This window comes from Girardinichthys multiradiatus, chromosome 21, assembly GCF_021462225.1.
Source record: "Girardinichthys multiradiatus isolate DD_20200921_A chromosome 21, DD_fGirMul_XY1, whole genome shotgun sequence".
In the NCBI taxonomy this organism is placed as follows: Eukaryota; Metazoa; Chordata; class Actinopteri; order Cyprinodontiformes; family Goodeidae; genus Girardinichthys; species Girardinichthys multiradiatus.
In genome coordinates, this window is record NC_061813.1 from 27,284,928 (window position 1) to 27,297,533 (window position 12,606).

General features: G+C 40.0%; 1 protein-coding gene across 2 annotated transcripts in view; it reads right to left on the bottom strand.

Moving 5' to 3' along the window:
- Positions 1 to 1,054: 1,054 nt before the first annotated feature.
- Positions 1,055 to 12,606, bottom strand: part of dlgap1b (discs, large (Drosophila) homolog-associated protein 1b) — a 157,809-nt gene continuing 146,257 nt past the window's right edge. The window contains exons 9-12 of one of the 2 annotated variants that reach the window (XM_047349694.1): positions 8,603 to 9,021; positions 7,452 to 7,543; positions 6,516 to 6,668; positions 1,055 to 6,039 (exon numbers count right to left, since the gene is read on the bottom strand). In XM_047349694.1, coding sequence (XP_047205650.1) covers positions 5,824 to 6,039; positions 6,516 to 6,668; positions 7,452 to 7,543; positions 8,603 to 9,021 — 880 coding nt within the window. In that variant the 3' untranslated portion in view covers positions 1,055 to 5,823. Of the gene's footprint in view, positions 6,321 to 6,515; positions 6,669 to 7,451; positions 7,544 to 8,602; positions 9,022 to 12,606 lie in introns of both variants that reach the window. The other variant, XM_047349695.1, reaches the window with a different exon arrangement.

The window sequence follows — 12,606 nt, forward strand, 5'->3', positions numbered from 1 at the left end:
TCTGACTAGGAAAGTCAGCAGTTCCTGGTCAATATCAATGTCCAATATGGCCTGCTTTGCATAAGCAACATTGTCAAAATAGCTGGTAAGTCACTTTAAAAAAACAAACAAACCGTACAAGCAAATCAAAATATCATGATTTAAGTAAACTGTGTTTCAATTATTTTTATACTACTTTACTTTTGCATCAGGTAGTTACTCTTTACACTTTACATCATCCATATTCTCGACATGTTTAACACAGAAAGATCATTGGTTGCGCATTGCCTTCAACCTTTTTAGAAGGGTTCAAGGTTAATAAAATTGTTCGGGGAAAAAAGCCATTTTTGAGACATTTTAACAGAACATTTAAAAAAATTCCGATTCATTAGTTATTTTAAATATTCTTAAATAAACTGTGTTTCTTGTAGGGACTTGATAGTATATAAACTCTTAAAAAGTACAGCAGTAAACACTGAATTGACAAGTTAGAGAGGAATTATGATGTTGCTTACTGATAAAGAAAAATATATTTTTGTTTTTAGTTTTCTGTAGCAGACTAGAAATCTACATATTGGTTCCTGTAAGACCTCAAATAAGTGTCCACAAGTGTTTTGAGTCACATTTTCAGTTATGAGAGTTTTTATGGTTTATGACCAAGTCTAAGATGAGGGACAAAATCACCAATAAAGGCTTAAGCAGACATTCAGGCACAGTAGTTACCACCCAGCAGCAGGTTAGACCATACAAATGGTGGTAGAAGACCTTGGCCCAGAGTGCACACAAAGCCAACATCCTCCCACAACCATCACAGCGCAAACACCTAACCCTATTTCTGACCACCAAGACCAACGTGCGTCCTTCTCAGCACGACTGATGTGTGAGTGACAAAACACCAGAAGCTGTGCTGTGTAAGGGAGCATCAAGGCTAAACTGAACCCAAGAGTGCCGTCTAATTATAGGGATCTGCCCCTGCGGAAGGGGAACGCCCCAAAACGGCCTACTAATCTGCTTAATTATATTCCAATTGAAAACATGTGGAGACAGGGAAAGAAGAAAGAAACACAACAGCAGCAATGACTCTTTCCTTTAATGCCGATAAGAGCTTATACATGTGCCATAACACCAACAGTGTAATAACTGAATTACAAAATGTATATCTGCTCAATATGTTATTTGTGTGTTTTAGTTTACATTTACATAGGGAAACATTCATGTATGTACAAATATTAATCTGACCAACAACAGGTGCACCTCTAATCATAATATCACCAAAAAGTTTCTTAATTTCAATAATTCAAGTCAAAAAGTGGAAATCATAGAGATTTACTACATACAGTGAAGTTTAAAGTGTTTATTTGTCTTAATTTTAATGATTGGCTTACAGCTAATGAACACCTATAATTTCAGATAGGTTTCCCTAAACGGTTCTCAAATAGTGGTACCTGTACAACTGGTGGTACTAGGGCTGCCTTTAGTGCTGCTCAGAAGACATTTGGTATTATTTATTTGCAAAGTAAATACAAACTGTGATTCGGATTCATTCGACTTTTTGTGTTTTGTTGAGCACTGATGCGTGTTTCCACCAGGTTTGGGAACCAAGCTTGACTCTTCAACAGTGGTTGTTACACAATGTGGAGGAAAGCATGGTGGCAAGACAGTAGAGTTTGCTTATCTGCACGCAACGTTCCTTTTAATGCAAAAAGAAAGCATCCATAAACTACATTTAATAAGGAGGAGATGGCGACTGTGCAAGAACAATGGTATGTACAATGTTTTCATTTGCATATGTTCAGTAAATATTGTTTATCCTGTGCATTCTTCGTCTTTGCTGCCTTACTCTTTGCTTCTATTGTCTGCAGCTTCGAGTTAAACAAGAGTTCGCGCCCTGGAACCTCTTTTCGTTGGTGGAAACACATGCCACTCGTTCAAAATCGGGCTCTGAACCGCGTTGGTGGAAAAGGGGTAGGGTAAGCTACAACAACTCATTGCTAAAACAGCTGGCTACTTAAGAAAGCTGCATCAAAAGTTGAATAGAAGGATAAATGGGTAAAAAAAAAACATGCACAAGCACACGGGTAACTGCTGACTTAAGAGGATTGTGAAGCACAGCCCATTCAAATATTTAATGACAATGGTATTGCTGTGCATGACTGGACAGGAGACCCACCCAAACTAAAACCTATGAAAACTCTATGGAGAATTGTCAAGGTGACAAATAGATATACCAAGCCCAACAATACAGATGAGCTAAAAAGCCTTATTAAAGCAACTGGGGCATCTTCAACACCTCAGTAGAGCCACATGCTGTTCAGCTCCACGCCCCAACCAAGTATTAGGCCCATATGTTGTGATATACATGCACATTGTTTTCAGTAGGCCTGGGATTAGGAATTAAAAGTAATTTTTTATTGGTGTTATTTAGTGTTCTGATAAACTAACCTTTAAGCTTTCATTAGCTGTGAGCGATAAGCAACAAAATGAACAGAAATAATAACTTGATACATATTACTTTGTTTGTAATGAATCTATGAGTTTCACTTTTCAAACTGAATTACTAAAATACGTTTTTTTAAAGATATTTTAATTTATTGAGTAGCAGATGTACATCACAAGCTTCAGAAATGCCAGAATTGCTGCCCATAATTCAACATTCTGGTTTCTAACTCCCTGCTATATCAGGAGGGTTATACTGATATGTTATATTAATAAACAAAAATAGAAAACCTATCTTTTACCAGACAAGTTAATGCAAACACAAGTTCAAAAGTGAAATAAAAAAATACTAAAATGGCTTTGACTCAATTATTTGTATCCTGTAAACTTTCATCCATCAGCTAAAGGAAATACAAATTGTCTGTAAGATTACATGATCACTTCTATCACAAATTATTTTTTACCTTAATGAAAACTTAAGGTTGCTGTTTAATTAGGTAAAATAGCAGGATAAACTGTATTCCCTCCTATTCAATGGCACAAACATTGTCAGATCAACACGGATAACTAAATTACACATGAAGTCCTGCTGTTCGGTTAGCTAAAATAATAAAAATGACTATAGGCCTGATCAGGATTGTCTCCACATTTAAGCAGCTGTCAGAAATACCTTGTTATACTTGAAGAAAGTTGGGTCACATTTCCCAACAGGGAAGTGGTTCAGAATATGGCAGAACACTTTTTCCTTATGTGGGATAATCCTGATGAGAAGGATTATATGTAATGAGAGATGGAACTTTGGGTTACATACAGGGGAATTCCAAAAAAATAGATTGGCATAGAAAAAGTGTATTTCAGTAGATCCATCAGAAAGTGAAATTAATTCATAGATTCACTACACAGAGAGTGATATATTTCAGCTATTTACTTTCTTTAATTTTAAATGTTATACCTTATAGTTAATAAAAATCCAAATTTATGTTTGAATTTGAGTATTTCAAAAGACCAATGATTTTTTTAAAAGGATCACAATCTTCTTGTAGCTTCTACAACATGTTTTCCCTCCACTCAATTTTCCCTCAATATGCTCCTACCCAGCACTCTGAAAGGCAGCTTATTTAGCAATGGCCTTTTTTGCCTTGTGTTCCCTAGGTAACTGGAGCACGGCCAAGTCAACAGTTGCTCCTATGACTCTGTATGTCATCACATGATCATAACATAGCAAATCTGCAATAAATTAATCAAAATTACAAAAAATAAATGGTTGAAATATATCAATCCGTGCGCAATGATTCTAGTACATAATCTTTTGTTAAATAACTGCAATAAATTAACTTTTCCATTATATTCATATTTATTTAAATTTACTAAAACACTCAAGTGAAGTCAGGCACTCACGCAACGTGCCTCCTGCCCTGAGACTGCTGTTGTGCTCAACTATCGTAGTAGAAATTAAGGCTGATCACAGAAACAGAAAAAAACAAAACAGGTGCCTTTCATGCAGAAGAGTCAATAAATAAAACCCAAACACAGTATAAGGGCCGTGTTATTAGTGTATAATTATATTAATAATAATAACCACATTGTCAATATGCAGTCACCTCCGCAATTAATAAATTAAACATTAATACAAAATATTAGAAATATGATTCTTCTGTATGACCTTCAGTAATTGCTTCATTTGGAGGCAGAGATGCACACACAGTGAGGAGAAATAGTCCCTTTCCATTTTTCTAGACTCAATACTTCCAAGAAACGTATCTTGGCTAAAAATGACATTTAAAAAAAATATAGTACAACTACATTATATTGTACCAAATATCAGTATTTTAGCTCAGTCTGATACACAGGAGTGTGAACACAACACTTGTGTAGGAATAAACGTAAAAAAAAAGACAAAAAAAACGTCCACATGCGAGTCATGTTACGTCATACTTGTGTTCTTATTACAGACATGTTTTTCTGAGTTTAAAATGAGACAGGGCAGTTGGTTTGTTGATGTCGCTACCCCAACACTCACGAATCTTTCGGCTCTAGAAAAATAGGAAGCACTTTTGAGATCTGAATGAAAGCACACACTCCTTATGACCCTCATACACAGATTTACTTTTGTGGCTCTTTCAAAAGGAGGACCGCAGTCCCAACCTCTCTGCCTCACATGGACTAGAAAAACCTAGCCATTTAATCCGACCCAGTGAAGCTTAAACAGAATTCCGTTTGTGTCAAATACACTGCCTTGCAAAAGTATTCACATGCCTTGAACTTTTTTCAACGTCACATTGCAACCACAAACGTTTGTTTTATATGATATTTAGGTGAATGTAAAATAATACAGTTTAACAAATGTATTACAAGTAAGAATCTGGAAAGTGTGGTGTGTTTTTGTATTTATCCCTCTTTACTCTGATATCCCTAAATAAAATTCATTATAATTTAATCTCAGTAAACATATAGTTCTGTAGGCCTCAGAGGTTCGTTAAATAGCATTACAGTTTAACTCTGGAAGAGCTGCAGAATTCCACAGCTCAGGTGTGGGAATCTGTTGATAGGACATCCATTAGTCTTGCACTCCCCAAATGAAGACCAAAACTGAACTTTGTGGCCCATAAATCCTTGAAAAAAACCTGTTAGGGGCTGTAAAAGGCTTGATACTGGGCAGAGGTTGCAGGACAAGGATATTAATACAAATGCATGTTGCACTTTTCCGAATGTTATTTGTAAAGAAATGTAAAACCATTATTTATTTTCTTTTTACTTCACATTATGCAATAGAATTGCGAACACACCATCCCACACGCAAACATGGCGGTGGCTGCATCATGCTGTGGAGATAAAAACCCCACCTCACATCCACATGCAACACACTATGCTTGGTGGAACATTGACACTATACATCACCCTGAACACACTATTCTTGCTGTGAAACAAGGTGGTAGCAGCATCGTGGTATGGGAATGCTTTTGCTCTTTGTAAAAGCACTATTTTGTGCTACTTTTTGCACAACATAAAATCACTGTAAAACAAGTAAAAATTTCTGATTGTAATGTGACAAAATGTAAAAATGTGCAAGAGGTATGAACTCTTTGTTATGTAGTATCAGGCAACTTTATGGAAGAGGCTTTTTTTTTTTTAGACAAATCTTTATGAGTGATAAACAGGAGTGCTACATCAAAGCTGAGAAAAAGGAAAAGAGGGAGACAGGAGATATATAAATAATTCAATAAATACTGTAAATGTACATTTCCTGTTCAGACACCTTCCACGGCGAGTGAGCCCACAGTGATCTGGAAAGTCGTCAGAAAAGGTGGTTACAGTATGTTAGCACCCTAGCCTTACCATTCAGTGCTACTACAGTGTTTATGAGACAGTGTAGAATATTAGAGGTGTAGGTGTACGCATCTATGCGTCTCAGAGTCTGGTCTGTGCCTCGGGAATATAGATCTCGATGCTGTCTGCGCTCTCAGTGGCCGAGCTCTGCCGCACCGATGCGGCACGTTTGGCAGCGAGCAGGCGTTTGCGAGCCTCCAGGCGTTGGCGCTCGGAGCTCTCCAGTGAGTGGTCCCTAGCCAGAGGTGGGTGGCCCTTCAGGGGCTTCTTTGGCACAGGGGGGGGCATCCTTCTCTCCTGGACAGGAATAACAAACAGTCTTAAAACTGGGATTCCTCGGGGGCAGGCTGAAGGTAAACAAGCAGGACAACTGCTAGTTTGCATTAAGGTTATGCAGAGCAGTAGGTGGTATAATGTGAGAGCATGCAATCTCGGATGAGGTTATGGTTTACGGTGGCAGCCATTTATGTGGGGTAACAGAGCACGATGGTGGCCTTTGTGTGAGGTAAAAAGACCATTGGAGATGGACAGGCCCCAACGGTGCATGGCAGGTAGAGTGGCTTCTCAAAAGCAGCTCACTGTCAACAACAAGATAGAGCAAAACACACAAGACAAGTAGCGGCATCAGGCAGGCAACACATATATGCATGCTACAACAAAGCCAATATGACTGCAGCAAGCATGCAAGATTACTGAAGCATTCCAAATTCATATTACGGCTAGGCATTTAAAATTCGCTCTGTGACTTTCATGTGTGCTACGTTTGTGCGCACCTGAATTCCTGGGGGGGTCAGAGGTTTCCAGTTGTTGGCTTTGAGCTGGTGGAGTTCATCAAACTTCAGGCTAATGTTCTCAATGGACAGCTGGAGCATGTCCCAGAAACCCGCCAGATCCTGGGAGACGGGCCGCCGGTGTGCATTTGGGTTCTGACATATACACATGAACACAAGCATGCAAACAGACACTGTTTATACACACAGTTTTGGTTATTTTTTTCCTATTGGTAGATTATTTGGAATTTGAATGGGGCTGCGTTTATCAGACACTTTGCATCATACTGTAAAAAGTGGGGAATGGCCTGCTTTACAGTATGTGACTTGACAACTACACTACCCTTTATTTTTCTCAAAATAACTGGTGATAGATAGGCTATTTGTAAATCTTTCACTTTTTTTTATTTAGGGGTATCGGAATGAAAAGGTGATCAATACAAAAGCAAATAAGACTTTTCAGATTTTTATTTGTGAAAATCTCTGACAATTGGGCATCATTCTCCATCCACTTCACAATAATGCTGAACTTTGAGTTGGTCTATCGCATTAAAAAGTTTGTTGTTGTCATATGAAGGGGTATGAATACATTTGCTAAGAGCTCTCGAACATGGCAAATACAAAAACAAAACCTTTGTGTACTATAATCTCACAATTACTCTCCAACAGCTAGTTTTCTTGTTGCGTAAGAAAATGCAACGAAGGGTTTGGCGGTTTATTCATGTACAAGTGTCTGAATTCAAAGATCTTTATCAGGGTACCAGTTAAACTCAGTAAGATCTTTTCTATATGTTATAGATGGAATAGATGTGATGTCTACACTGGATGCATAGTTAATGACAGCTAGTGTGGCCTGTCAGCATGATTTGTGCAGAATGATGTCAGTGTAAAAGTGGCAAAGAGAGGGGGGTGGCATGCAGAGGATGAGGTGACACATACCAGATTCTCCTCACACAGCTCCCGGAACTGCTGAAACTTCTGGGACATCAGCAGCTGGGCACTCCCCACTGCACTGCGGATCTTCCCTAGGACTGCAGAAAAAGACAGAAGCACATGCATGCACACACACAGACATACCAGACACATGCACACGCAATTCACAATGCAATTACTCACAGAGCTGCATACTGCAGGCATGCTGCACCACTCACAGGAGGGAGGTGCATTGGTAATGTAACAAAAGAATGGATGCTTTAGAGGATATCATTCATTCTGGAAAATGGAATTTTGCATAAAATTACATATTTCTGCTCCACATTGCAGATCATTTACTATGAAAGTTAAAATACCACATTTACAATGTCCAGAAATGTTACTATAGTCAAGATCTGATGCAAAATCTTGCAATACAAATATAAAAGTATATGGTTTGGAGGCTGATATTTGAGATAATAAATGATACACTGCAATGCATGATGTTATCTCTCTGAGAAAACAGTTGCCTATGGAATCAGAACCTGAGAAGGGGAGTAATGAATTGGCACTAAGTATTCAGCTCCCTCAGGGTGTGTGTGTGTGTGTGTGTGTGTGTGTGTATGTGTGTGTGTGTGTGTGTCTGGTAGCGTGGGATCTGGGAAAATATAACCTTGAGACACCCTCCCTGTTCTCTGCGCTCTGTGAAAGAATCTCTTGCCTGGAACCAAAAACACTAGCTGCATAAGCAATGACATTTTCAGTAAGGCATGAAATAAGCTGCGCAGTAAGGACAGGTATAAATACAGGGCATCCTGCCCGGGGCTTGTTTGCTCACACTGGTATGACCATGCACTCGGGAGCTGCTCTTGGGTTTCTTCAAAATCAAGTAGTTGCTTTGGAGCAGTACTGAGGGAAGTTTGTTTGGGTGGAAGATCATTATACAGGCTAGAGGACACATGTGGGGCTGGGGCCAGCAGTGGCCTATTGATAAGTATGCACGGTATGTCCGTAGAGGCCAGAGGGCCTGAGACAGGAACAAGCAGCTATTGTGGTCCAATACCATGAATACCAGCATCCTCTAAATCTAGGGAGATCCAATAATGAAAAAAACATATCTAACACTACTGTACAACAGCTCTCTTCATATGGTATTTACACCAAATTATCTAACTTACCCTCATCAGGCAGTTCATTCTCCACCTCATCCTGCTCCATTTGTCTGCACCAGCCCTCCATACGTTCCGTCTCGGCTTGCAGCAGCTTGAGGAACCAGCGGCCATCACGGGGGCACACTGACCGGCTCACGGCCTCCAGAGTCTCTACTGCCCCCGGCTCGGGTACGCTGTCCATCCAGGGGTCTGGGGGAGGCAGGATGGATGGGTCAAAGCCCACCTCACCATACTCATCTGCGGCACAGGCATGGTAGTGGTTCCCAGAGCCCTGGATGCTGACGGTGGAGGTGGTGGCGTCGCGGGAATGCTGACGTGGCATGGTGGCACACTGCCGCAGTGGGAGCTCGGGAGCATCAGCCAGGTTGTCGAGGTCTGCTTGTACAGCTGTGGTCACACTGTTGGACCGGGTCATCCTGCGGTGACTAGAGATGGATGCAGGAATAAGGTAATGTTAAAGTTATACAGTGCGCCTTAGAAAAGTATTCTTACTCCTTGACCTTTTCAAATTTTTATCATGTTAGATCCACATATTTTAATTGTATTTTCTTGAGATTTTATGTGACAGACCATGACAAACTAGTGGATAATTGTAAATTGGAAGGAAAATTATATATAGTTTACAATATATTTTACCAATTAAAATCTGAAAAGTTTGGCAAGCACTTATACATAGCCCCCTTTACTTTGGTACATGTAGGGGGTACAGCAAACATGTAAAAGAAGCTGCAATGGTCAATGTTTCTTTTGCCAATAAATAAAGCGGTATGTGTTAACACACTATCTCATGACAAAACACGGTGTTGGCTGCATCATGCTGATGGGGATGCAAAACCCTACTACATAGCTACATGCAAAACACTGTGTAGTGGAACAATAACACTCTGCATGAGTGTGAACACAGAATTCTCACTGTTAAACATGGTGGTGGTCGCATTATGCTGTGGGGATGCAAAACCCCATATCCATGTGCAACACACTACGTGAACATAACAATGGACACTACCCTGAACACCCACATACATATTCATGTTTTTTAATGCATAAAATCACAATAAATAAATCGATATTCGAGGCTGTAAAATAAAATGTAAAAGAGTTGAAGGTATGTGAAGACTTTTTTTTTACAATTTGTTTTTTAAGATTTCTTTTGCAACATTAGAGGCCTTTATTTTCAATTTTTTTCAACAGTAGGTAGACAGGAAAGAGGGCAAGGAGAGGGGGAGACATTCGGCAAAGGTTGCCAGGTCCGGGACTCAAACCTGGGACAGCCGCATCGAGGTCTTTGTCCTCTATATATGATCGCATGCTTAACCCCTACACCACCAACGCTGTGTCCCGCTGTACTTTTTTTATGCAACAGCCATCTCATTAACACAGAGCTCTTGGAGTTGCTGCTGGAAATGAAAAATTGAAATCTTGATCACAGCGATCTCTCCATTGATAGTGACAAATGGCTTTTGTAGTGCAGAATGGGGGGTCGGGGGGGGGGGGGGGCGGTTTGTCACCTGTCTCATTCAGCAGCAGCAGAGTGTGCAAACATCTGTCACACCACAAGGACTGCGGCAGAGCCGACGTGCACAAACACAGTACAGGCTTAAAAACACCCTCATTCACACACCTGGGAGGCTGTAGTGTAATGTTTCGCTCAAAGGTGTTGTGCCACTGCCTACCAGGCTTTGCTAAGTTCTCAATGACTGTAAAACCACATATACACAAACACAAAACACTCCTCAACAGCCCAGTAATGAATAATATCCATGAGGGATGCGGCTGTTTGATTTGCATTGTCGCAGTGGACCCACCAGGGACTCAATAGCCAAGCTTCTTCAATGCACTCTGACCCAAACATGACCACAGTCTTCTCACACAAGAACCTAAGCTTGACCTGCCTGTACGAATGACCACCAATCCATCACGCCTGGCTCAGCCCACCTCCGGATGTACACTCCTTCTCCAGAAGCATTCATCTTTAATCCCTCCCTCATTCATCCCACCTCCTCTGTGAGCAAGAGCAAGAGAGCAAGACCAGGGGGAGTGGCACCAGGCAGATCAAACGGCGTCTGTGTTTGCGCTTCATGTGTGCTTAAAGGCAGCCCTGGTGTGTGCAAGTATGTGTGAAGAGCAGTTAAAGAGTAACTCCAACGGGCAGGTGTTCACTTCTAATGACTTTATCTGAATTTGTACAACTTCCTGCAGGGGAAGAGAGAGGCAAGGCAAAACACAGCCTAGACAGGTAGGTGTATTGATAAACAGGAAGCCAAGAAGAAGAGAAAAAAAAGGCTTTTAAAGAGAGAAGCCAATCAGTGAAGACAAAAGCTTAAAAAATATTTCACACTGTCATTTTACAACGCAAAACACCAGTGTACCAAAAATGTAACCTTTTCACAACACAGAAAATGCTGACCACCAACACTGCACATTACCCTGAACATACCATTCCAAAAGAAGCGAAACATGGTGGCGTCACTATCATGCTATGGGGGTGCTTTGCTCACACTTGTACACACCATTCACAAATTTGGGTCATATCAATTGTAAAGCTACACAGTGCCAAAGCTCCTGTCCGACTCAGCAGCATAGTAAAGGGCTATTTTTCTTTTATTTTGCCATCAATTCAGATCCTTTACATGCCAGTTTGCGATATCCTTTATTGACTTTTACACCAGTTAAAGAAGTTTGGGTCCAGTTTAAAACCTACTGATAAAAGTATCTTAGAGGCCAATGAAAACATAGAGTTAGACAAACTCTACGATCTTTTATGATTTTTGAAGGAGTATTTGTTCATTTGTTAGTAAAAATTAACATGATCTGTGAGTTGGTGAGCAAATCAAAAATAAAGGCTATCAAACAAATATAAATAACTCAAAAAACTCATTATTTTCAGAAAATAAAGGTACGATTGGATTTTTTATTTTTTAGATGAGGGAACAAAAAATTAAGCTTGGAAACTCAACCTCTGTTTCCACAGTTAGTTTTAATTTCTTTCATACTTACGATCCTAAATACAGCCAAATACATTGAAATTTGTGCCTGTAATGTGACAAAATTGGGAAAATGTTCCACTGACATGAATACTTTCAAAGGGCACTATAAAACCAAAGAAAGATAATTCATCTAAGTCAGCGTTTGTACAATCGTATATTACAAGACTGAAACCTTAGTCTTAACATAAAACACGAAAGCTGAATGACAGATAAAGGAAAAATACATCCAGAAAGTGACAGCTGAAAGGATGAGTTTTCTTGTTGTCATCTCAGTTGTCAGTACCTTAGTAGGTTAGGTAACAATGCAAAGGCTGGGAGGCCTAGCTGTCTGTAAGGATGACTTTTCGTGACAGTGGCTTAGTCACTGCAGGGCTCAGACATCAGCCATCTGTCACCAAGAAGTCCAAACCTTCTCCCAAAAGCTTAACACATTCGAGTTTGTTTTAGCATCTTTCATTTATTACTTGAAAGTTCCTCAATAAAATTGCAATGTCATACAGAAAGAAGTCAGCGGGTAGAGTTGAAGAATTTATTTCCAGACATTTTAGAAAGAAAAAGTTATCTGGCTTGGTCTGATACAGCTTGTTTACATTTCTTAGTAGAGATAATAAGAAAGAGGTTATGACCATCAAATGCTTACAAGCATCTGAAAGCAATGAAGTAAATGCATGCCAATGGGTAAATAGTTGGTATACACCACAGAAAAGGCAATACAAGTAACTCTAAACATTAACCGAGAAAGCAAAAGCAGAGGCTCTGTGCTACATCACGTTCCAGGCAGCCAAGGCAGACTCGAAGGTGTCTGCATGAGTTAATATTTGGCTTGGCGACTCATGGAAATCCGAGCTTGGCTGATCAGTTGAGACCTCCCTCTTTGAGGAAATCCCCTCACATTCTCCGACACTGTTCAAGTGTGCATGTGAAAAAGTGCTGGACTCAGCCCTCCTGGGGACCTTTGATCAAAGCTGATCTCTTTGAAATCAAGAAAGAAACTGCACCCTGATTTCGGAGGTAAACACTCGT